The sequence below is a fragment of the Elgaria multicarinata genome, chromosome 9 (assembly GCF_023053635.1).
Source record: "Elgaria multicarinata webbii isolate HBS135686 ecotype San Diego chromosome 9, rElgMul1.1.pri, whole genome shotgun sequence".
NCBI classification, from domain to species: Eukaryota; Metazoa; Chordata; class Lepidosauria; order Squamata; family Anguidae; genus Elgaria; species Elgaria multicarinata.
In genome coordinates, this window is record NC_086179.1 from 38289401 (window position 1) to 38312052 (window position 22652).

General features: G+C 44.5%; 1 protein-coding gene across 1 annotated transcript in view; it reads left to right on the forward strand.

The window, feature by feature from the left end:
* Window positions 1–895: 895 nt before the first annotated feature.
* LOC134403448 (cytochrome P450 2D14-like) overlaps window positions 896–22652 on the forward strand; it is a 30632-nt gene continuing 8875 nt past the window's right edge. The window contains exons 1-4 of the mRNA XM_063133631.1: window positions 896–1057; window positions 9558–9718; window positions 19140–19313; window positions 20150–20291. Of these exons, the coding sequence (XP_062989701.1) occupies window positions 913–1057; window positions 9558–9718; window positions 19140–19313; window positions 20150–20291 (622 nt within the window). The 5' untranslated portion in view covers window positions 896–912. The remainder of the gene's footprint in view (window positions 1058–9557; window positions 9719–19139; window positions 19314–20149; window positions 20292–22652) is intronic.

A 22652-nucleotide genomic window follows, 5' to 3' on the forward strand; every position in this document is an offset into this window, starting at 1 on the left:
CATTTCAACTGGAATGGCAACCTGTCTATGCCATCATGCTCAATGGTGCAAATCTTTGAACAAAAGTAGCATCCTCCCTGAAGCACAGAAGTGGGTTCCAAACTATTTTTCCTCTCCACATCCCCCTTGTTCACTCAGTCTTGTAAAGTGATGCTCACCCAGTTTCCTGTGGTAAACCACACATTCTAGTGCCCACACAGAGAAGTTATAAAGAGTGATGCACATATAAGTGATGAGCATAAGTATGGAGAGGCAGGTGGGCTAGTAGCTTTTGTGGACTTACTTATAAAGTTAATCATGCTGGTAAATAGGACAGCTATGAGCTATTGGCTGTGTGAGCTGAAGTAACATAAACCAACTTGGAAGGCAATAACATGAACAAACTTGGAAGTTTTTAGAAGGGGATAAGACAAATTTATGGGAAATAAGACTAACAATGGCAACTACTCATGATGGCTTAATATTATCTCCAGTATCAAAAGAACATTGCATGTGAACATCGGCGGGAGGGTGGCTTTGCTTGGGAATTCCCACAGGGCAGCATCTGATTTGCCACTGTGAGAAGAGAATGCTGGGCAGCGGGGGGATCTACACTACTGCTTTAAAGCACTTTATAACAGTTTTGACAACTGTTGGGGCCCAGGACACACTGCAGATACAGTTTTCAAAATGTTTTCATAGTGCTTTAAAGCACTTTAAAAGCAGTAGTGTAGATTCACCCCACCCCACCCCTGGATTAGATAGGCCTTAGGAGGAAAACCCGGACTTTCCAAGGAGACTATCCCAACCTGTCCTTCTAAAATATCAGAAGAAAAAATAACTAAACCATAACTAAACTTTGGAATGGTTCTTGGGTAAATCAAGAGAGAAATAATGAACTCACAGAAATTTTTATGTCCTTCAGGAGTAGTGATGGCAAAATACAAGGATGGCTGGAAGGAGATGAGGCGATTCTGTGTCTCCACCCTGAAAAACTTTGGGATGGGGAAGAAATCACTTGAGAAGAGAACATCTGAGGAAGCTGGATATTTGTGCTCTGAATTTAAATCCACTGAAGGTATATCTTGTTCTTGGGACATGGAGAAGCTTGGGGTGGATATGAGGAAGAAAAATGCTCATGATGGCTATTTTGGTAATAGGTGAACATAATTCTATTATTGATGCAGACACACTTGGCTTACAATATATACGTCTGTTCACCACACCTATCATGGGGGTATTGTAAAATTAGAAAAAGGGCAATGGAGATGCTTAGGGGCTGGAGCTACTCCCCTATAAGGAAAGATAACCATTTGCAGCGTTTTAGCTTAAGGGGGGAAGGTGAATATGGGGGTATATGATAGAAGTATATGAAATATTCATTGTGTGTAGAAAGTGGAGACAAAGATGTTTTTCTCCTTCTCTCTTAATACTACAACCTGGAGTCATGTACAACAATGATGAACTGGTGAGATTCAGGGAAGATAAAAGGAAATATTTCAAACAGGGCATTGTTAAATTATTCAATTTTCTATCACAAAAAGTAGTGATGGCCACCAACATGAAGGGATTTACAAGGGGATTAGACAAATTCATGGGGATAAGGCTATCAATGGCTTCCAATCCCAATGGCTATATATCACCGCTAGTATGTTACTAGTTGCTAAGGATCACAAGCAGTAGGGTGCTATTGCATTTACATCCTGTTTGGGGACTTCCTATAGGCATCTGGTTGTCCACAAAGGGAGCAGAATGCTGTCCCCATTTGCCTACTACATTTGCCAGGGTTCTTCTCCCTCACCAAAGACGAGAGGTCTTTAATGAAGCCGCCTCATTGCCTGAAGTTGCTGTTGGCTGATGTTGCCTTGAAAAGGACAAGCATGGGCACTTTGTCATGCTTTGAAATGCGCAAAGAAATTATTATTATTATTATTATTATTATTATTATTATTATTATTATTTACATTTATATACCGTCCCATAGCCGAAGCTCTCTGGGCGGTTTACAAAAGTTAAAAACAGTGAACATTAAAAAGGAATATACAAAATTTTAAACCATAAAAAGCATAAAATACAAACAAAAACAGACAATATCCATTTAAAAACAACTATTCTGGTGTTAGTTAAAAAAAATCAGCATATGCTGTTAAATGCCTTGGAGAAGAGAAAAGTCTTGACCAGGTGCCGAAAAGATAACAATGTTGGCGCCAGGCGAGACTCGTTGGGGAGATTATTCCACAATTGAGGGGCCACAACTGAAAAGGCCCTCTCCCTTGTTGCCATTCTCCAAGCTTCCCTTGGGGTAGGCACCCAGAGGAGGACCTTAGATGTTGAGCATAGTGTACGGGTAGGTTCATGTTAGGAGAGGCAATCCATCAGGTATTGTGGTCCCAAGCCGTGTAAGGCTTTATAGGTTAAAACCAGCACCTTGAATTGGGCTCGGAAACATACATGCAGCCAACGCGAGTGGGCCAGAGTCGGTCTGATATGCTCAAATCTTCTGGTTCCAATTATCAATCTGGCTGCTGTATTTTGCACAAGCTGCAGCTTCTGAACTGTCTTCAAAGGCAGCCCCATGTAGAGCACATTGCAGTAATCTAATTTGGAGGTTACCAGAGCATAGACAACTGAAGCTAGGTTATCCCTGTCCAGATAGGGGCATAGCTGGGCTACCAACAGAAGCTCGTAGAAGGCACTCCATGCCACTGAGGCCACCTGGGCATCAAGTGACAGAGATGGTTCTAGGGGAACCCCCAAGCTACGAACCTGCTCCTTCAGGAGGAGTGCAATCCCATCCAGAACAGATTGAACACCCACTGTCCAGTCAGAAGAACCACCCACTAACAGCATCTCAGTCTTGTCTGGACTGAGTTTCAGTTTATTAGCCCTCACCCAGTCCATTGTTGCAGCCAGGCACTGGTTCAGCACATCCACAGCCTCACCTGTTGAAGATGAAAAGGAGAAATAGAGCTGTGTGTCATCAGCGTACTGATGACAACGCACTCCAAAACTCCGAATGACTGCACCCAACAGTTTCAAAATTGACCCCTGCGGAACCCCATACTGGAGAATCTATGGAGCCAAGCAATGTTCCGCAAGTACCACCTTCTGGAGCCAACCAGCCAGGTAGGAGCAGAACCACTGTAATACAGTACCTCCCAATCTCAACTCAGACAGGTGCTCCAGAAGGATACCATGGTCGATGGTATCAAAAGCTGCTGAGAGATCAAGGAGAATCAACAGAGTCACACTCCCTCTGTCTTTCTCCCAACATAGATCATCATACAGGGTGACCAAGGCTGTTTCCATGCCAAAACCAGGCCTGAAACCCGATTGCAATGGATTCAGTTAATCAGTCTCATCCAAGTGTGACTGGAGCTGGCCCACAACCACCCACTCAAAGACCTTGCCCAGGAATGGAACATTTGCCTGTAGTTATTAAGATTTTCTGGGTCCAAGGAAGATTTCTTCAAGAGTGGTCTCACTACCGCCTCTTTCAAACGGCCTGGGACCACTCCCTCTCGCAGAGAGGCATTAATCACTTCCTTGGCCCAGCCGGCTGTTCCATTCCTGCTAGCTTTAACTAGCCAAGAGGGGCAAGGATCCAATACAGAGGTGGTTGCACAAACCTGTCCAAGCACCTTGTCAACAGCCTTGAGCTGTACCAACTGAAATTCATCCAAGAAAACTGGACAAGGCTGTGCTCTGGATACCTCATTAGATTCACCTTCTATAACACTAGAGTCTAAATCCTGGCGGATGCCAAAGATTTTATTCTGGAAGTGCCTAGCAAATTCATTACAGCGGGCCTAAGATGGTTCTACTGTGTCCTTCGGGCCAGCGTGTAATAGCCCCTGGACAACTCTGAAAAGCTCCAAGCAAACAATGGTATCATGGGTTGGGAACCTCGGCCATGTACACAGGACAGGATTCAGCAATATAAACAGAATGGCCACACTGAAATGAGTGCCCCGCAATGGCTATTGAGGTACATTAATCAGGAGTTAGAAGTGAGCACAACAACAACAACAACAACAACAACAACAACAACAAGTCTCTAGCCCTGTTAAGTATGATGATTTAATGGAAGTCCCTGTCTTTTTTCCACAGCACTACAGGAAAGTCCCATTTTTGACTAGATTTGGCAGGAGAGGCCACCCTGTTTAGGGTATTCTGGTATTAAACCTGGCCAGGGTATTTCTGATTTGTTTTGCTTTGGGTGAAAATCCTATTGTCAGGGAAATTCTCCAGTCTGGTAGGAAGGAAATCATGTCCAGGCAAGTCTTGATTCAGATTACATGTATAGGAGAAATGCAGCCTCCAGCAAGCTGAAACACAGACTCTCTGACAGCAGCCCACACACAGCAAACTTTTATACATACAAAGTTGCTCTGATGAACTCATATTTTCACCCTCCCTTCCCTGATTGATTACAAGTCCCATAAATGTTCCAAAATGAAACTATTCTACATAAACAATGCCTCATTATTATGGCAGCTCAAACCAGTACAAGTGTAACTTCTTGTTCCTGGTAAGTGTCCCCAAGGGCAACTGGAAAGTCAGAGCCTGCTCCGATACTTCCAAAATGTCCAGTCAGGGGTCTTTGAGGGGTTTAGACAAAGGAGGGATGTGTTCTTCCTGTCCAGGGTGATATGCAGCTGGGGTCAAAAATGAAGGCTTTCAGATATGAACTTCAGGAGAAAGTAATAAGTGGCCAGGAGGGGCTAGGAGTCAGTGTGTGGGTGAGGATCTACGACAGGACTGGATTGCCATTAGGGGTGTGCACAGACCCCCCGCTCCGCTTCACTTGCAGATCCGCGATTTTCGGAGCAGGCCGCTTCGCCCCGCCCCTGCTCCGCCCACTTCCGCTCCGCTCGGAGCTCCGGATCCGGATCGGAGCTCCATTTTTCCCCCCCATAGGCTTGCATTGAAAGCTAAAAAATTATACAACTTTTTTTCTGTTCAAGTTAGAAACCTCACGTTTGGCACCATGACACCTCATGGGGGTATACACATGCATGCCAAGTTTCAAAGCAATCCCATCATCCCCTGATTTTTGGGGAATTTTTGAAAATCGGGCACCCCATTCACACCCCTTTCCATAGCTCCATCAATTTGCACGTTAGAAACCTCAAACTCGCCACCATGAAAGCTTATCCAGGGATACATACGCATGCCGAGACTCAAGGCAGTCCCATCATCCCCTGATTTTTGGGGAATTTATGAAAATCGGGCACCCCATTCACACCCCTTTCCATAGCTCCGTCAATTTGCACGTTAGAAACCTCAAACTCACCACCATGAAAGCTTATCCAGGGATACATACGCACACCGAGACTCAAGGCAGTCCCATCATCCCCTGATTTTTGGGGAATTTATGAAAATCCAACACCCCTTTCCATAGCTCCGTCAATTTTGCACGTTAAAAAAACCCCTCAAACTCACCACCATGAAAGCTTATCCAGGGATACATACACACGCCGAGACTCAAGGCAGTCCCATCATCCCCTGTTTTTTGGTGGGGCTTAAACCTGCAAAATTTGGAATTTCCAAAACTCCAAGTGAGCGCAGGAAGGACTTCTCCCCTGAGTCAAAGCCACACACACACAACATCCCTGCGAGGTGGGCAGGGGAGGACGGAGGGAAGGCAGGCAGGCATGCATCTGGCATTTCTGGGGGCATAAGGAAGTGAGCCAAGGATAAGCCAGTAATGCATATAAAATGGAATAAATAAACAAATAAACAAAGGAAGGGTGGAATTAAAAGCAGCAGTGTTGCTCAATAAACAGCAAGAAGAATTTTTTAAAAAAGGCTATATCTGTCTTTTACCAGCAATAGGGGGACATGCCCGGGGGAGGGGGAAGCAGCTGCCAGTTCAGCTCAAGAAAGCCATTGCTTCACCAACAGCTCTGAGATTGAGAAGTAAACGCTCACTTCAACTCATAATAGGCATCGCTCCACCACTAAGAAGTAAACGCTCACTTCGACTCATGATAGGCATTGCTCCACCGTTTTACTCTCTTTGGAAGGATCTACTGGCCTTCCAGTGCAGGAGAGAGTGGGGGCATGTCCACGATGAGATGCCCTAGGGGAGCTCATCCCCTTGCACCACATCTTTTCAGTTGTTCCCCAAAGTTAGGGTGGGTAGCAGTGCTGTGTTTCTATCTCTTATTCTTGGCTTAGTATATGATTTCAGGTTGTGTTTGTGCATTTGGTGGGGCTACTGTTTTAAAAAACACTGGGAAAAGCCCGTTCAGATGAAGAAAGAGAAGTTTCCCAGAATCCCAAGTTACCCATTTTGCCTATGCCCTCCTCTAACTTTGGGATCATGTGATCATGACCGGGAGCTGACTCTGCCCCTCAGCCCTTTGAAAAAGGTATTTTTCCCGCCGGTTTTTAAAAAAATTCTAGCGCGCGACCCGCACGACGCAGAGAGGTGAGAGAAGTCTCAAAATGACCCCCATCCACGACTCTCTGTGCACAAGAATTTCCAGAACAATAGCTTCAAAAACAACGTAGTTATCCGCGATTATTTGCCGCAATGCAATCCTATGGGTGAAATGTTTTCAAGATGGCGACCGGAGCGCTCCGCCTGAACTAGGCGGTGAGAGTAGTCTCAAAATGACCCCCATCCACGACTCTCTGTGCACAAGAATTTTCAGAACGATAGCTTAAAAATCAACCCAGTTATCCCCAATTGTTTTCCGCAATGCAATCCTATGGGCGAAAACCTCCGTTTGACCCGCGCTGTCCCTGTTTGTAATGTTTGTTTACCCGATTTTTAAAAATATATAGCACACGAACCACATGACACAGAGAGGTGAGAGTAGTCTCAAAATGACCCCCATCCACGACTCTCTGTGCACAAGAATTTTCAGAACGATAGCTTAAAAATCAACCCAGTTATCCCCGATTGTTTTCCGCAATGCAATCCTATGGGCGAAATGTTTCAAGATGGCGATCGGAGCGCTCTGTCTGAACTAGGAGCTCCGAAAAATGGCCGCTTCTCTTTGCCTTGCTTCTAGGGATCCGCGGTCCGCTTCTACTCCGCCTCTGGGTAAGGCGGAGCAGGCCAATCCACTACTGCTTCTCCGCTCCTAATCGGAGCGGAGCACATGCCTAATTGCCATTGTCTGGCTTTTCTCAGTTCTATTGATCCAGGAGACGCGGGGTGGCGTGTTAGGAATTCTGGGGTGCTTGTGTACTTTTGCATGAGGACAGAAACCTAGGAAAGACAATTTCCTTGTCACTGTATTAGCCGAGGGACCTCATTCCCATGATTCTGGTGGTTTCTGTAGCTTCTCAGACTCTTGCTTCATCACTGAAGTCACCACTTTCTAGACAATTACATCTGGGGCTTTGCCAGTGAGCCTCACCAATGCTTTCCCCAAGACCGCTGAGTTCTGGTAGATGGAGTCTCTCTTCTGCTGAAGTGGGACCCCAGTGGAGTATTTTTAAAACAAGAGTCACCGGATGCGACCAAGCTGTAAGGTGGCACCCTACCGCCCCCCCCAGCCAAAGGGTACAAGTGCACAGCCTGGCTGGACAGTTGAGAGATTTTGACAGAGAGAGGGGTGGGGATTGTTTCAGGCTAGAGGCTGGAGATGTCGGCTGGCTGACACAAGGCAGAGAGAGGCTGAAGGCAACCCAGATGCACCTGGAGCTTGTGTTAGAAATGCAGCCACTCGGTATCTGCTTTCAAGTGCTTTATTATGCTAATAATCCTTTAGCCAGCGCAACAGGAGATTAGCTAGCCCGAGATCGGGTTTCAGTGTCCCACTGAATGAAGGCTTCCGCAGAGCAGCCGCTTAGCACAGAAGCTGCATAAAGTTTGTTAGAGTTCAAGATACTAACTGAAGCTGAAGCCAGGAAGCGTGGTCAAACCGGTCCGGGGTTCCAGGGGGGGCAGGAGCAGGATGGAGAGCGATGTCAGCACGGTCCGAAGTCAGCGGCAGGAGCGAGACGGAGAGACGTGGTCAATGCAGTTCCGGAGTCCAAGAGGCAGGAGCAAGACGGATGAGTGTTGTCAGGGCAGTCCAAGGTCGAGAGCTGAATCCACACGATGGGAGCAGGGTCCGATGAAGCAGGGTTCCGAGCAGGGAACAGGCTGGCTGCTAGGAATTATTCTAGGTGTCTGCCAGGGCGTGCAAAGTGTCCTGCTTCCTCTTTTCTACTTTCGGCATCTGACCTACGCCCTCTTCCCCCCAGCTGTGCCTTATCACCCTAGGTTGTTATTTACACAACGCATTCCTCTCTCCCCGACTGTGCACGTGCACACTCCTTCTGACCGCCTGCCTCTCTACTGCTCACTTGTGCCGTCGGCGTTCCTGAGGGCTGGGCACATCCCTAACAGCTTGGCCCTGAGAAGATGGCTTGCCACCCAGAGTGTTTTAAGAGTGCTTCAGAGTCGATGCGACCAAGCTATAAGCTGGCACCCTAACCCCCCCCCCCCAGCCAAAGGGTACAAGTGCACAGCCTGGCTGGACAGTTGAGAGATTTTGACAGAGAGAGGGGTGGGGATTGTTTCAGGCTGGAGATGTCGGCTTGCTGACACAAGGCAGAAGGCAACCCAGATGCACCTGTAGATTGGCCCTGAGAAGATGGCTTGCCACCCAGAGTGTTTTAAGAGTGCTTCAGAGTCGAGCAGTTGTGCAGGAAGAGAAGAGATGGATGCAGCTGCTGGTGGAGGTTTTTAAAATAAGAGTCACCAGACATGACCAAGCAATAAGCTGCAATAAGCAATATCCCTGGCCACAAGTGCATAGCTTGGCTGGACCATCAGGAGACTTTGGCAGAGAAACAAAGAGAGAGGGGAGGGGAGATTGTTTGAGGCTGGAGGCTTTGGTTTGGCTGCAAAGACTTAGGGAGACAACAGAGGCAGCACAAGACAATCCAGAGACATCTGTTGTAGCTTAGCTCCACACTGCTGGCATGCAACACAGGGCATTAGAAAGATGGTCTCAGAGTCACATGTTTGTGCAGGAAGTAGACAGGAGTTCAAAGTTTGGACGTGTGAAGTATACATTAGTACTGAAAAGAGAGTAAAACTCTAGTGTTCACTGAAGTAAATGAATGGTTTTAATTGTTTTCTTTCAAAAATAACCCAATGATTAAAACAATAGTAAAAATTGTGTATTGGGAGCACAACGTCTCAGACCCGAAGTGGTCCTTCCTCAGGAGCTGTGTGTGGAGATTACTTCCATCTATTTTCAAGTAAAAGGCAAGATAAAGGCTCTTAAAATCTTTTCTGTTGTGCTGTAGTGTCGACGCCTTTGTTATCTGTAGAAAGACCTCCTAACCATGATTACCTTGGCCATATATTGTTAAATCTGCACTGGATCTGTGTATTGTTTCTCTTCTGCTGAAGTGGGACCCCAGCAAGTGGCAGCTAGGAGCCTTGCCCAATGCCCCTTCCCTGAGACAGTTGCAGGGGTTTCCTTTGCATCCCAGCTTCACCTTCAGGATGTTCCCTCAGGACTAGCCCATAAACTGGCTCACAGTGTTCTTCACTCTGTTCTTCTTCTGCATTGCATAAGCAGACCTCTAATTTCTTTTCTGTTCTTGTATTTCTCATACAGGTTCTCCCATTGACCCACATGACATCATCTTCAGGGCAGTAGGTAATATAATCTGCAGCCTAACATTTGGTGATCGTTTTGAATACACCGATGAGACCTTCCTGAGGTTAATGCATTTGGTTGAGACGATCATGACAGGATTAACCATAATCATGCCCCAGGTACTTTCATGTGTTTGATTGAGCATTAAAACAGCCAATAAAACTTTGGTGGATGAACACATAAGATAGGGTTTCTTAGGTCACCAAATCAGCCTATCTTGATCATTGTTTGGCCACTTTTCAAAACCTGCATATAAAGAAGTTCTTTAATAATAATAATAATAATAATAATAATAATAATAATTTTATTTCTAACCCGCCTCTCCATCTTGATCGAGGCAGGGAACTACAACAGGTATAAAATACATAAAATATTAATCAAAACACAACATACATTGTTAAAACTAGGGGTGTGCATGGACCCCGCCCCGATCCTCTTCGCACCCGATCTGCAAATTGTGGATCGGGCCCGCTCTGCCCTGCCTCAATCCGCCTAGGGTCCGCTCTGCTCCGCTGCGGAGCTCCGGCTCCGAATCGGAGCTCTGCAGTGGCGGGGAGTGGTGCCAGGTAAGGCCCCCCTCCCTCCTCCCCCTTACCTTTGTCCCTCCCGGCCCATCCCAGCTTCACTAGAGCCCGCGGCTCAACCAAGAATTGTAGGCCCCGATTGCGGCCTACACTTCCTGGTTGAGCCGTGGGCTCTAGTGAAGGTGGCGACAGGCCGCGACAGATGCAGGTAAGACACCCCTCCCCCTTACCTGGTGGGAATCTACACTGGTGTTATTATAACGTTTTGAATGGGTTACTGTGACCCATAGCGTCACGTGACCCGGGTCTCCAATGTTGTAAATGAGTCGTACTTACAGGTTCTGTTTCTTAGTTCCAGCGTGGCTGCAGATTCATGTGCCTCCTTATACCAGTAATTCTCCTGTCCCTTTCTCAGAGCTGCTGGGTTTGTTTCGCCCACTTCCTGTTCTCCTTCCTTCGCCCCGTTTGCTATCTTATCTGCTACAGCAGATAAATTACACCAGCCTTATACTGTGCAATCACTGACAATTGTATGCAAAGGACTCAGAAGTTTTCCACCTTAGAATCTGCTTTTATTGTGAAGTACTCCCATGCATCCTCTCTTAAAATTTGAATCGAATTGGGTCATCGGTTGATTTTTTATGATTTTTTAAAAAACATTTCCCCCCTCTTTGGAAAGGAGCAGTAGCTCCCTGCAGGAAAATTAACAAGAGTCCAAAGTCCAAAACTAATGACCAACGGGGCTTAAATGCGGCTGCTGCTAAAACTTTTCAATTTGGTCTCCCATCCAAATCCTGACCAGACCCAACCCTGCTTAGCTTCAGCAAAGTGCCTGGCTCCTGTGCGTTCAGGCAATTCCCTGGGTCTTGGGTTAAGATGTTTTGGGAGGGAGGCAGTTTGTGTGTGCTTATGACTTGCCCTTCTCTGCTGGCTAGGAATAAGGCAGGCAGTGGGCGGAGCAAACCCAGCAACGAAAGGATTGAACCATGTGCCCTGCAGTAACGTTACAGCTACAGAGAACCGATACAGAGAACCACGTTAGAAAGGGACACTAGCAACGTTATAAGACTAGTGTAGAACCAGCCCTGGTTCTGCCACCGTCACTGCACGGGCAGCGGCAGCTGCAGGGCCAGGTAACCCCCCTCCCTCGTCCCCCTTACCTGCGTCTGTCCGCGGACCCATGGCTGCTTCAACTGAGCCCGAGGACTCAACCAGGAAGACCAGGCTGCAGTTGCGGCCTAGTCTTCCTGTTTGAGTCCTCGGGCTCAGTTGAAGCAGCCGTGGGACCGTAGACGGATGCAGGTAAGACCCCCCTCCCCCTTGCCCCCTTACCTGGCTCTGCCGCCGTCACCGCACGGGTAACACCTCTCCCTCCTCTCCCTTACCTGCATCTGTCTGCAGACCCGCAGCTGCTTCAACTGAGCCCGAGGCCTCAACCAGGAAGATGAGCGGCAATGACAGCACCAGGGCCAAATAAACCCCCCTTACCTTTTTTGCAGCACTCCGGATCGAGGCAAAGGATCCGCCTTCACGTTGATCCGCGCCGCAGCACTCCGATGCTCCCCCGATCCTCTTTGCCTCCGCCTTAAGAGGAGGCGAAGCCCCCCGATCCGCTCCTGCTTCTCCGGTCCGAGGAGAAGCGGAGCACATCGCTAGTTAAAACTTCCTTAAAACATACTAAAAACATACTTAAAGCATCCTAAAATTCCACTGGATAGGCCTGCCAGAAGAGATCAGTCTTTATAGCTTTCTTAAATGCTAAAAGACTGTTAAGCTGACGAATCTCCTCCAGCAGGCCATTCCACAGTCTGGGAGCAGCAGAGGAAAACATCCTCTGGGTAATACCTGTCAGCCTAGTTTTGGCTGGCTGAAGGAAGTTCTTCCCAGAGGACCTGAGTATGCGGAGCGGATTGTATGGGAGAAGGTGATCCCACAGGTAGCCTGCACCCAAACCATGTAGGGCTTTAAAGGTGATAATCAACTTTATACTTTGCCCAGAAACTAATCGGCAGCCAGTGAAGAGATTTTAAAACTGGTGTAATGTGGTCACCCCTAGGTGTACCGGTGACCAGCCTGGCTGCCATATTTTGAACTAGTTGAAGTTTCTGGACTAGGCACACAGGCAGAGCACATTGCAGAAGTTGAGCCTCGAAGTTACCAGCATGTGCACTACCATCTTCAGGTCTTCCGACTCCAGGAAGGGGCACAGCTGGCATATCAGCCGAAGCTGATAGTAGGCACTCCTGGCCGTTGCATCTATCTGGGCAGTCATTTGGAGTGATGGATCCAGAAGTACACCCAATCTGTGAACGCAGTTTTTCAAGGGAAGTGTAAACCCATCCAGAACTGGTTGACACACCTCCAAACCCAGGTTGCGGCCTTTGACAGCAAGCACCTCTGTCTTGTCTGGATTCACCTTCAGTTTGTTTTTCCTCATCCAGCCCATTACCACCTCTAAGCATTCATTCAGAGGAGAGACACTATCCTTAGCTGACACTGTTGCCAAAGCTGTTCCTTGGGGTCCTTGTGGCTTGGCATTATTATTATTATTATTATTATTATTATTATTATTATTATTATTATTATTATTTGTATTCCAACCTATATCACTAGGATCTCAGGCAGTGTGCAGATAAAGTCATACAATATTGATACTCAGCATTTCAGCTGCTGAATTTATTTTGGAGGTGTCTTTTACAAGTTTGGTGGCTTGTAGTTGTAATTAGTTGTTTTACTATTTATGTTATCAGCTGCCTTGAATATCAAAATATATTTTATAAATAAACTATTTTTTAAAGAAATATCTGAGAAGACCAAGCTTAAAGCTGGTGCAGTGGCAGCACTAGGAAAAAAAACACTCAGGTGTGTGTGTGGCTGCACAGCAGGGGCAAAGTATATTTCTAAGTGGGCGGGCTGTGTTCCACATGTTAAGACCTCTGAAGGAAAAGTAACAGTATATCTGACACTAAAACTGCCATCCTAACCATATATTCTGAAATAAATCATATATTGATTAATTTAGGGTTGTTTTTTAATATAGCATGTATTAGTCAAATTTAAATTACGGTAAGGAAGAGGGATTTCAAACAAGGTAGAGTCACTATAGAAGCATTTCCTTGACAGAGAGAACACTTTCTTAGAAAATAGTTATTGTTCAACCAGTGCTGACAGAACCAGGTAGGTAAACTCTTAGAACATCGTTGCACAGGGGGAAACTGCATTTGCTTATTGTCATTTCTCTGCCCTTGCATTTGTTCCTCATTACTTCCTCTTTTGAAAGAGGAAATAAACAACTTGCATGTGTCCCATTCAATCAGCCGTTTTGATCCCGCAGCTTCTCTTGCACACAGCAGGAGATAGCAGCAACTTCCTTCTTTAAAAATAAGTCAGATTTCCGGGGGGGGGGGGGGTTGTCACATGAAGAAGTCTAGAAGGGGCAGAAGGCATGCAGGAGGCAGATTACAATATTAGAGGGACCCACAAAAATCTGTGAGTGCCCAGTAACGAGTGTGCAATAAAACACTCATCTGATGTAGCTCATAGGCCATAGCTAGACCTAAAGTTTATCCCTGGATCATCCAGGGGTCAAACCTGTTCATCTAGGTGACACACAGGGGATCCAGGCAGGGGCGAACCCTGGATGATCCCAGGATAAACCTTAGGTCTACTGTGGCCATAGTGTAAGGAAAGCAAGAGCAAACTGAAATACCTGGGCCCTGTACACCTAGGATACCCAATGCATGTTGTTGTGTATCTAAATTATAGCCATCTCCAGATAATTAGATTGTCACTTACTGAGACGGAATGGAGAAGTATGTAGATCTAAAGAAGTTAAGACTGGTGAGGCAGAAAGTGATTTCGCTGGAGACAGAGCCAAGGGGATCATCCCCTCCCCTCACAGAAACCTCTCCAGAATAACACAGAGAATGCAGTCTGTGGCAGAACCTACTCACTGAAAGCAAAGGGAGGTGGGAAAGGAAGAAACCCATTTCACACACAAGCAAACTGAGGCAGCAGGAGAGAGTGCATTTGGGTTACATACTGTAATGACATCATAGTAAGTTCCCAGAACCAATAGAGAGTAGGCTTTTTTTTAAACTGTCTTAGAAAAACACAATTCAACCAGGGTATGTCATAACACAGAGAAAGGCATTTATAGACAAGTCCATATCTCCAAGATTTAAAATAAAGGGAGGTGGGAGACCAGGAAAACCATTTCACACATAGGCAAACTGAGGCAGCAGGCAAATAAGAGTCAATTAGCTTCATCCCACCTACCTGCTTCCCTCAGATTATCCCGTAGCGCTAAGCTTTCGCGGTTGTTGTTGTTTTTGCTACTGGGCGACAGCGATCCTTTGCATATCAGGAAGTGAGTTTAAGGGGGGAAATGTAAAAAATCATAAAAAATCAACAGATGACCCAATTCAATTCAAATTTGGTATGCTTAAAGATCTCCCTAATATCTATTACTGTGCCAATTTTGGTGTCTTTATCTTTAAAGCTTACACAGATGTAAGCATTTCTTTAAAATCCTGCTCCTGCACCCCAGCGGCGGCTCGGAAGATACATTCAAAAAGTAGGGGCTAAATAAGGTGAATCTTTTTGCTTTATTGCACAATTAAGGCAGGATGCATGAGAGTACTTCACAATCAAAGCAGATTATAAGGTAGAAAACTTCTGAGTCCTTTGCATGCAATTCACAGTGATTGCACAGTATAATGCTGGTGTGATAAAGCTCAATGGCTGCAAGGGAGAGAGTCCAGGTTACATAAACACATGTTTAAATCCCATAAAAATATTCTCCTTTTTTGAAAATCAGGAGAGATTTGTGTTAGAGAAAGAGCATGCAACACTGAAAGGAACAAACAAAGGAAGAAACACAAGAAGTTCACATAATTCTGGCACCTGAACAGGAATATATTTGTGTTTGTCTGCTTCAGTGATGGAGCACCAAGCAGCTAAAGATTTTTTTTGAAGATTTGTTTAAAAAACTATAGAAAATTTTTAAAACATTCTCATGGTGGTAGAGCCATAGCACTATCACTTCTCACTTCAATATCCTAATGCTATGTAATCATCCCTATACACTGCTCAGGTCACTTATGCTACCAAGTGCTATAGCGCATTCACTATCAAACTGCACTATCTACTTAGAATGGAGGCTGTGTTTTCCAAACAGCAAAATACTGACCTACTAACTGAAACACCTTGAAACAATGGCCCCGGATTGTACCTACACAAGTAGGAGCGAGCGGGCACACTTCCTCCCTGCTCCTCACCTCAACTACATATCATCAGCCAGGTTGCAGGTTTTGAGCGTGGGTTCATTTATAGGCAGGATCTACACTACTGCTTTAAACTGGTTTAGAACTAAAGTGACAACTGTTGGGGCCCAGGACACACTCCGTATACAATTTTCAACCTATTTTCAACCTGCCTGGTGTAGATCTGGCCACAGTCTGCCTTTCCTCCAAGGAGCTCAAGGCAGCATGCAAAGCCTTCCACAACCCCATTCCATCCTGACAGCATCCTTGTTAATAATAGGAATAGTTCTGAAAAGGTTATGAAGAAATTAATCCAAGGAGTCAGAAGAATTTTCAAAGTCTGTCTTCATGAAGATATGTTCACCAATAAACAGTGAAACTTTAGCAGAACTATTTAATACACTGGGCAAAAGAGGCTGATTCTAAAAAGTAGGGATGTGCTCCGCTTCTCCTCGAACCGGAGAAACAGGAGCGGAGCGGGGGGCTTCGCCTACCCTTAAGGCGGAGGCAAAGAGGATTGGGGGGCCGGCGGAGTATTGCGAAGAGGATCGAGGTGAAGGCCGATCCTTCACCTCGATCCGGAGCTCCACCAGAAAGGTAAGTGGGGTTTACCGGGCCCTGCCGCTGTCGCTGTCGCCCATGCGGCGACAGCGGCAGGGCCTGGTAACCCCCCCTCCCTCCTCTCCCTTACCTGCGTCCGTCCGCGGTCCCTCAGTTTCTTCAATTGAGCCTGCGGCTCAACCAGGAAGTCTAGGCCGGGCTCAATTGAAGAAGCCGAGGGACCGCGGACGGACGCAGGTAAGGCCCCCCTCCCCCTTGGTCCCTTACCAGGCTCTGCCGCCATCACCGCACGGGCGGAGACGGCGGCAGGGCCCGGTAAACCCCCCTCCCTCCTCTCCCTTACCTGCGTCCGTCCGCGGTCCCTCGGCTTCTTCAATTGAGCCCGCGGCTCAACCAGGAAGTCTAGGCCGCAAGTGTGGCCCAGACTTCCTGGTTGAGCCACGGGCTCAATTGAAGAAGCTGAGGGACTGCGGACGGACGCAGGTAAGGCCCCCCTCTGCAGGGGGGGAGAGGAGGGAGGGGGCCTTACCTGGCACCACTCCCCTCCACTGCAGAGCTCCGATTCAGAGCCAGAGCTCCGCGGCAAAGAGGAGCGGACTATGGGCGGAGCGGCACGGGGCGGAGCGGGCTGATCCGAAATTTTCGGATCAGCCCGCGGGGCGGAGCGGGGGGTCCATGCACACCCCTACTAAAAAGCAATATGCAAAAAGAAAAGGAAACAAAGAAACCCAATACAATATAAAGGAAGACAAAGTGCTGAATATTAAAAACATCAAAAAGCTGTTTGTAACTAGCACAGAAATATTCTACCAACCACATTCAATTCTCCAAAAGGCAAAAGTGGGTTGACAGAACCCAAGATTTCATCCTCATTTTCTCCTTGATTGGGTGGTCGGTAGTAGACTCCAACTATCATGCTCCTTTTATTCCTTGCCCCATTTATGCTCTCAATGGGGCTCTCGATGGGGCTCATCCTCCTGTGCAGGGATAAGAATTTTGAACACATAGTGCAACTCTGCTTCCCTTTCTATTTTTTCTGTTCATTTTGAACAAATTATACCCTTCCATTGCTGTATTCCATTCATGGGAGTCATCCTACCAAGTTTCAGTTATACCTATGTCTTTCAGATATCTCAGCTTGGTTGCTTCATCGTCGTTTGAAACTTAATATGGCAAAGACTAAATTGCTTGTTTTTCTTCCTAAACCTTCTCCTCATCTCTCATTCTCTCTTACTGTCAATGATGTTACACTTACTCCAGTCAAGGAAGCTCGTAGGCTTGGCGTTATATTTGATTCCTCGCTCTCCTTTATTCCTCATATTGAGACAGTAGCTAAATCCTGTTGTTTTTTCCTGTATAATATTGCCAAGATTCGATCATTTTTGTCTGTCTCTTCGGCCAAGACTCTTGTTCATGCATTGGTTATTTCTCGGTTGGACTACTGCAACCTTCTTCTCACTGGCCTTCCTTCTTCTCACATCAGTCCGTTGGTTTCTGTTCAACACTCTGCTGCTAAGATCATCTTCTTGGCTCGCCGCTCTGACCATGTAACTCCACTTCTGAAATCTCTTCATTGGCTTCCAATTCACTTCAGAATCCAATATAAACTTCTCCTGCTGACCTACAAAGCTTTTCACTGTCTAGTTCCTTCCTATCTCTCCTCTCTCATCTCACACTATTGCCCCGCTCGTGCTCTTCACTCCTCTGATGCCATGTTTCTCGCCTGCCCAAGGGTCTCTACTTCCCTTGCTCGGCTTCGTCCATTTTCTTCTGCTGCCCCTTATGCCTGGAACGCTCTTCCTGAACATTTGAGAACTACAAGTTCAACCACAGCTTTTAAAGCTCAGCTAAAAACTTTTCTTTTTTCTAAAGCTTTTAAAACTTGATTTTGTTCTGACTTTATACTGTTAGTTTTACCCTACCCAGTACCTGTTTACCCTACCCTGTGCCTGTTTACATTCTCTTCCCCTCCTTATTGTTTTATTATGATTTTATTAGAATGTAAGCCTATGCGGCAGGGTCTTGCTATTTACTGTTTTACTCTGTACAGCACCATGTACATTGATGGTGCTATATAAATAAATAAATAATAATAATAATAATAATAATAATAATAATAATAATAATAATAATAAGCCTTTATCCATTGTTGCCTCCAAGTTTATGTCTCCCTCCCCTATAGGATTCAGTTTAAAGTCCTGCTGATGAAGTTCTTCATGCTATGGCCAAACACTTTCTTTCCAGCCCTTGTGAGGTGCAACCCGTCCCTTGCAAGCAGTCCATCTTCCAAGTAGCATACCCTGTGGTCCAAGAATCCGAATCATTCACGTCATCACCACCTTCATAGCCAGTATTTTTCTTTCCCTGAAGCCCTCTTCAGACGAACTATGAGTGTCATCACATAGGGGAAAAACATGTTTGCCTACCATTGCTTCTCCGCACGCACGTTTGTCCCTCATTACTTCCTTACAGAGGAAGTAAACATCATGTTTGTGGCCATTTCAGTGGGCCATTTTGATTGCGCTGCTTCTGCACATGGCAGGAGATAGCATCAATGTCCATCTTTTAAAATGTTGGACTTAATGGGGATTTTTTGTGGTGTGAAGAAGGTAGAAGGGGCAGGAGGCACGCAGGAGGCAGACGATGTCATGAGACGGACCTGCGAAAATCCATGAGTGCCCAGTAACTAGCATGCAATAAAATACTCACTTGATGGAGCTCTAAGAATTTAAACGGGGCCTCTTAAAAAGATGGAATACCAGCCATTGACTTTTTGAGTAGGTGCTTGGAATTCTGTATCATTATTTCTAAGCTTCCTCACTAAATTAATGCACACAGAGAAATATCAATAAATAAAACACAAAATAGTAAGCATCTCTTGAAAATAATTAACCTGTTCTTTGCAATGTAATCTTCAGTTTTGTAGATATTGTTTACAAATCTTTGCCCACAGTTGTACTGATGCATTTGTGGTGCATTGCACCTCAATTACATGTTGGGTGGAATCACAGGAGGGAAGAGACTGGGGATGAAGTTGGGAAAGATCTTTCTCCCCAGCAGAGTGAAAAGGAACTCATTAGAAACTTTCTATCAGAATGTAATTTCATTTGAAGTGAAATATCTCATAGATGTTATCGTTGTGTCTAAAAAAATCCCCACGTGCCTTTCTTCTTTGGTCACTGCAATACCAGATTCTGTCCGGAGTATCCTGGTTGTCCTATTTGCCTGGACCTCATCGTAAAGTTCAGAAAGACTTTGATGAATTTTCTATTATGATGCAAGATTTTGTGAATAAACATAAGAAAACCAGAGATCCCACTGATCCGAGAGATTTTACAGATGCGTTCCTGGACAAAATAGAAAAGGTGGGACTCTTTCTTTCTTTCTTTCTTTCTTTCTTTCTTTCTTTCTTTCTTTCTTTCTTTCTACAGCTTTTGTTTTTCAACTGCTTAGCAAAGGAAGAACTTTTGTCACATACACCAAGCCAGTCAAACTGCAGTACTGAGAAGAATACTGGGTTCCTGAGGTTGCTGCACCTTTTAGCACTGTTATATGTCCCCAGTGCTTCCTGTGCCCACAGTTCAGCAAACCTGCCAATAGAGCCTGCCAAGATGGGGCAGGAGGAGTACTAGAAGAACCCTTACCTATTGCCCTTCAAGCCTAGCATTGGCTCTGGTTGCTATCAAGCATGACCCAAGGTGGAATTCAGGATACAACTGAGGATTCATCCTTGTAGGATTCCAGCCTCATTTTCAAGGGGACTTACTACATTTCTTTGGGAGCTATGACTGATTGTGCCAGATCCCATAGTCACAATTCTTTCTGATAGGCCAAGGACCCTTCAAGCCTAGCAATGCCTCTGGTTGCTGTCAAGCATGACCCAAGGTGGAATTCAGGATACATCTGAGGAGTCATATTTGCTAATGGAGCTTTGACTGTGCCAGATCCCATAGTCACAATTCTTTCTGATAGGCTAGAGACAAAGCCCCATGTTATTGGTCTGTGTCAGGCCTACAGGGTTTAACGAAGCCGAGGTGGGGTGGAAGGAATGTGCTCATTCTCAGGACCCCATTGTCTTTTTCCTTTCCCTTGACTTTGCTTGTGTACGGTTTACAAATTACTCCTAAAGAGCAATATCAAAAACATGAAGCAATATTATGCCATTTCCATGTGAATTACTAACTCATTCAATTTCTTTCAGGATCAAGGAAATCCAGAGAGCTGTTTTCGTGAGCAAAACTTTCGTTGTATTATTTTTGACCTGTTTGTAGCTGGCACCGAAACAACTGCTTTCACCATACTCTGGGGTCTTCTATATCTGGTCCTTCATCCTGAGGTTCAGAGTAAGTGATAAGCATTGGGGGAGATGGAGAGGTGTTTTTATATATATATAATCTGCCTAGAAAACATTTGCTATTGGATTGATTAAAATTATAATAAGTGAATAAATATAAATTAGAATCATAGAATCGTAGAATAGTAGAGTTGGAAGGGGCCTGTAAGGCCATCAAGTCCAACCCCCTGCTCGATGCAGGAATCCACCTTAAAGCATACCTATAGAATCATAGGTTTATATGATTATGTTCATTGATAAATTCAATTATATTCATTAATAAACAATGAATATAATTGGAGCTCTTACCTAATCTGTGTCTTGGGTGAATACCAAGGGTGTGGATGAGGCAGGTTTCCTAGAAAGGCAGGAGGGGAAGCTGGACAGCAGCTTGGAGAACTCTGAGTGGAATTGGAAGCCACGCAAGCTTCTTTGCATATTGCTCCAAAAATGTTGGCTTGAATTTATTTTTGTAACTTTGTGTTCCCTTTTGTTTTCGTTCAGTCAATTTATGGAGGAAACTTTATATTCTCTTAATAGTTTCCTTGATACTGTTTATAAAGCACACTGATGATCTTTTGGACACGGTGCCACCTTTCTAGAATGTGGTATTCATTCTAGCTGAGCTATTATAGTGGTTTTGAGTAGCCCTTAAGTACGCTGAAGAGTTTTTACCTGTCCCTGAATTAATTTATTTTGTATGCAGTTGTGTGCTTTTTGGGCATTGTTTGTTTTTGAGATTTTACCTGTGCCTGAACTTTTCAAAAGTTTCTTCTTTCAAAGACAATGTGACTGTGTTGGACTGACTTGGCAATTGCCCACTTGCATACACTACGAATAGCTCTGTAGTCCCTGTTTCCAGTCAGTTCAACCATTTTAACATCATAGTTCTTCTTTAAATTGCAAGCATTCTATTATACATAAACAACAGGCTAGGTCTAAGAAAATCAGGAGTGCAAGTAATGGGGATTTTGTTTTAAATTATATTATTTCAAAGCATAGAAAAGTGCCGAATAAGCAGATTTTTATAGCGTTTATGAACCTCTCATCAGCTTTTGATTTCCTAAATGGGATCAGCTATGGCATAAACTGGCTGCAACTTATATAAATAGAAGATTGTAACAACTGAATAAGCCACATCAAGGTAATACAATAAAATTAAGTTTTGCTTTGTTCAGAGGCTTGACAGAATCAATTTATATTAATAAACAAGGTTGCATTCTGATCCCTTTTCTTTTTACTTTTTCTGTAAATGACTAGAACATCATGTCCTTATTTTTGCACTTTTGGTAGATAACCATATGTTTGCAATTTTACTTCATGCTACTTAAATATGCTAATTTATGCTGAATTATGCTTGGTCAATTTTTTTTAAAAAAATCTTCCATCTTTCATTTTCTTTTTCTATTCCACGGTGGTATATTCATTTTTCTATTTTGTTTATTTATATTTAACCTTCTTTTCACGAGTTCCACAAATTTCCATAAGCTTCTGCCAAATTTATTCTTTTTGATTCTTTTTTCATATAGTCTATGTATTTTTGCCAGTCCTTCTTAAAGGTATCTCCCTTTTTTATTCCTCTATGTACTCTTAACTTCTGCGTGAGCTTTTTATTTATCGCTATGTCCTGAATTTTCTTCTTCTTCATAGATATTGTCAACAACCGAGCTGTCTTCCAGTTACTTGCTATTAATTACCTTGCAGCTATAAACAAAAATCCAATTAATATATTTTTCTTTTATCTCTCTATTTTCTTTAACAAACATATTCAGTAAAGCTAACTCTGGTCTTTCGAAAATCTTTTGATCGGTATTTTTTTTCCTTTTTCTTGAAAAATCTTATCCCCAAACCTTCCATTAGTTTCACATCCTCTCCAACACAAAGGTGATTGATTCTTATTCATTTTTGCCAACTTCACAGGTGTCAGATACCACTTCTGAATTATTGTTACTGAACCTTCTTTTATTCTTGTGGATATTGTTTGAAAGGGGAATCTATAAAACAAATTCCCCATTCTCCTTCCTCTATCTCCTCTTCAACAACTCTTCCCATATCTCCTCTTCCCATATCTGTTTTATTGTTACATTCCCTCTTATCTCCCGCTTTATTAAGATTCTATATATTTGTGTTATTGTACCCTTATCCTTTAATTCATAATTATCTATGGATTTTTCCCATTCTGTTAAATCTCTTGTACTTTGCCTTATTATCTATCGAGTTCTTATAAATTTACTAATTTGCATCCATACTAACCATGACATTCCCACATTTTGTGTGGGAATGTCATGGTTGTGGTCATTCCATATATCTTATGTCTAATACCACTTCTGAATTAGTGTTAGCACACCAACTTTAAGAATATAGAACAGCA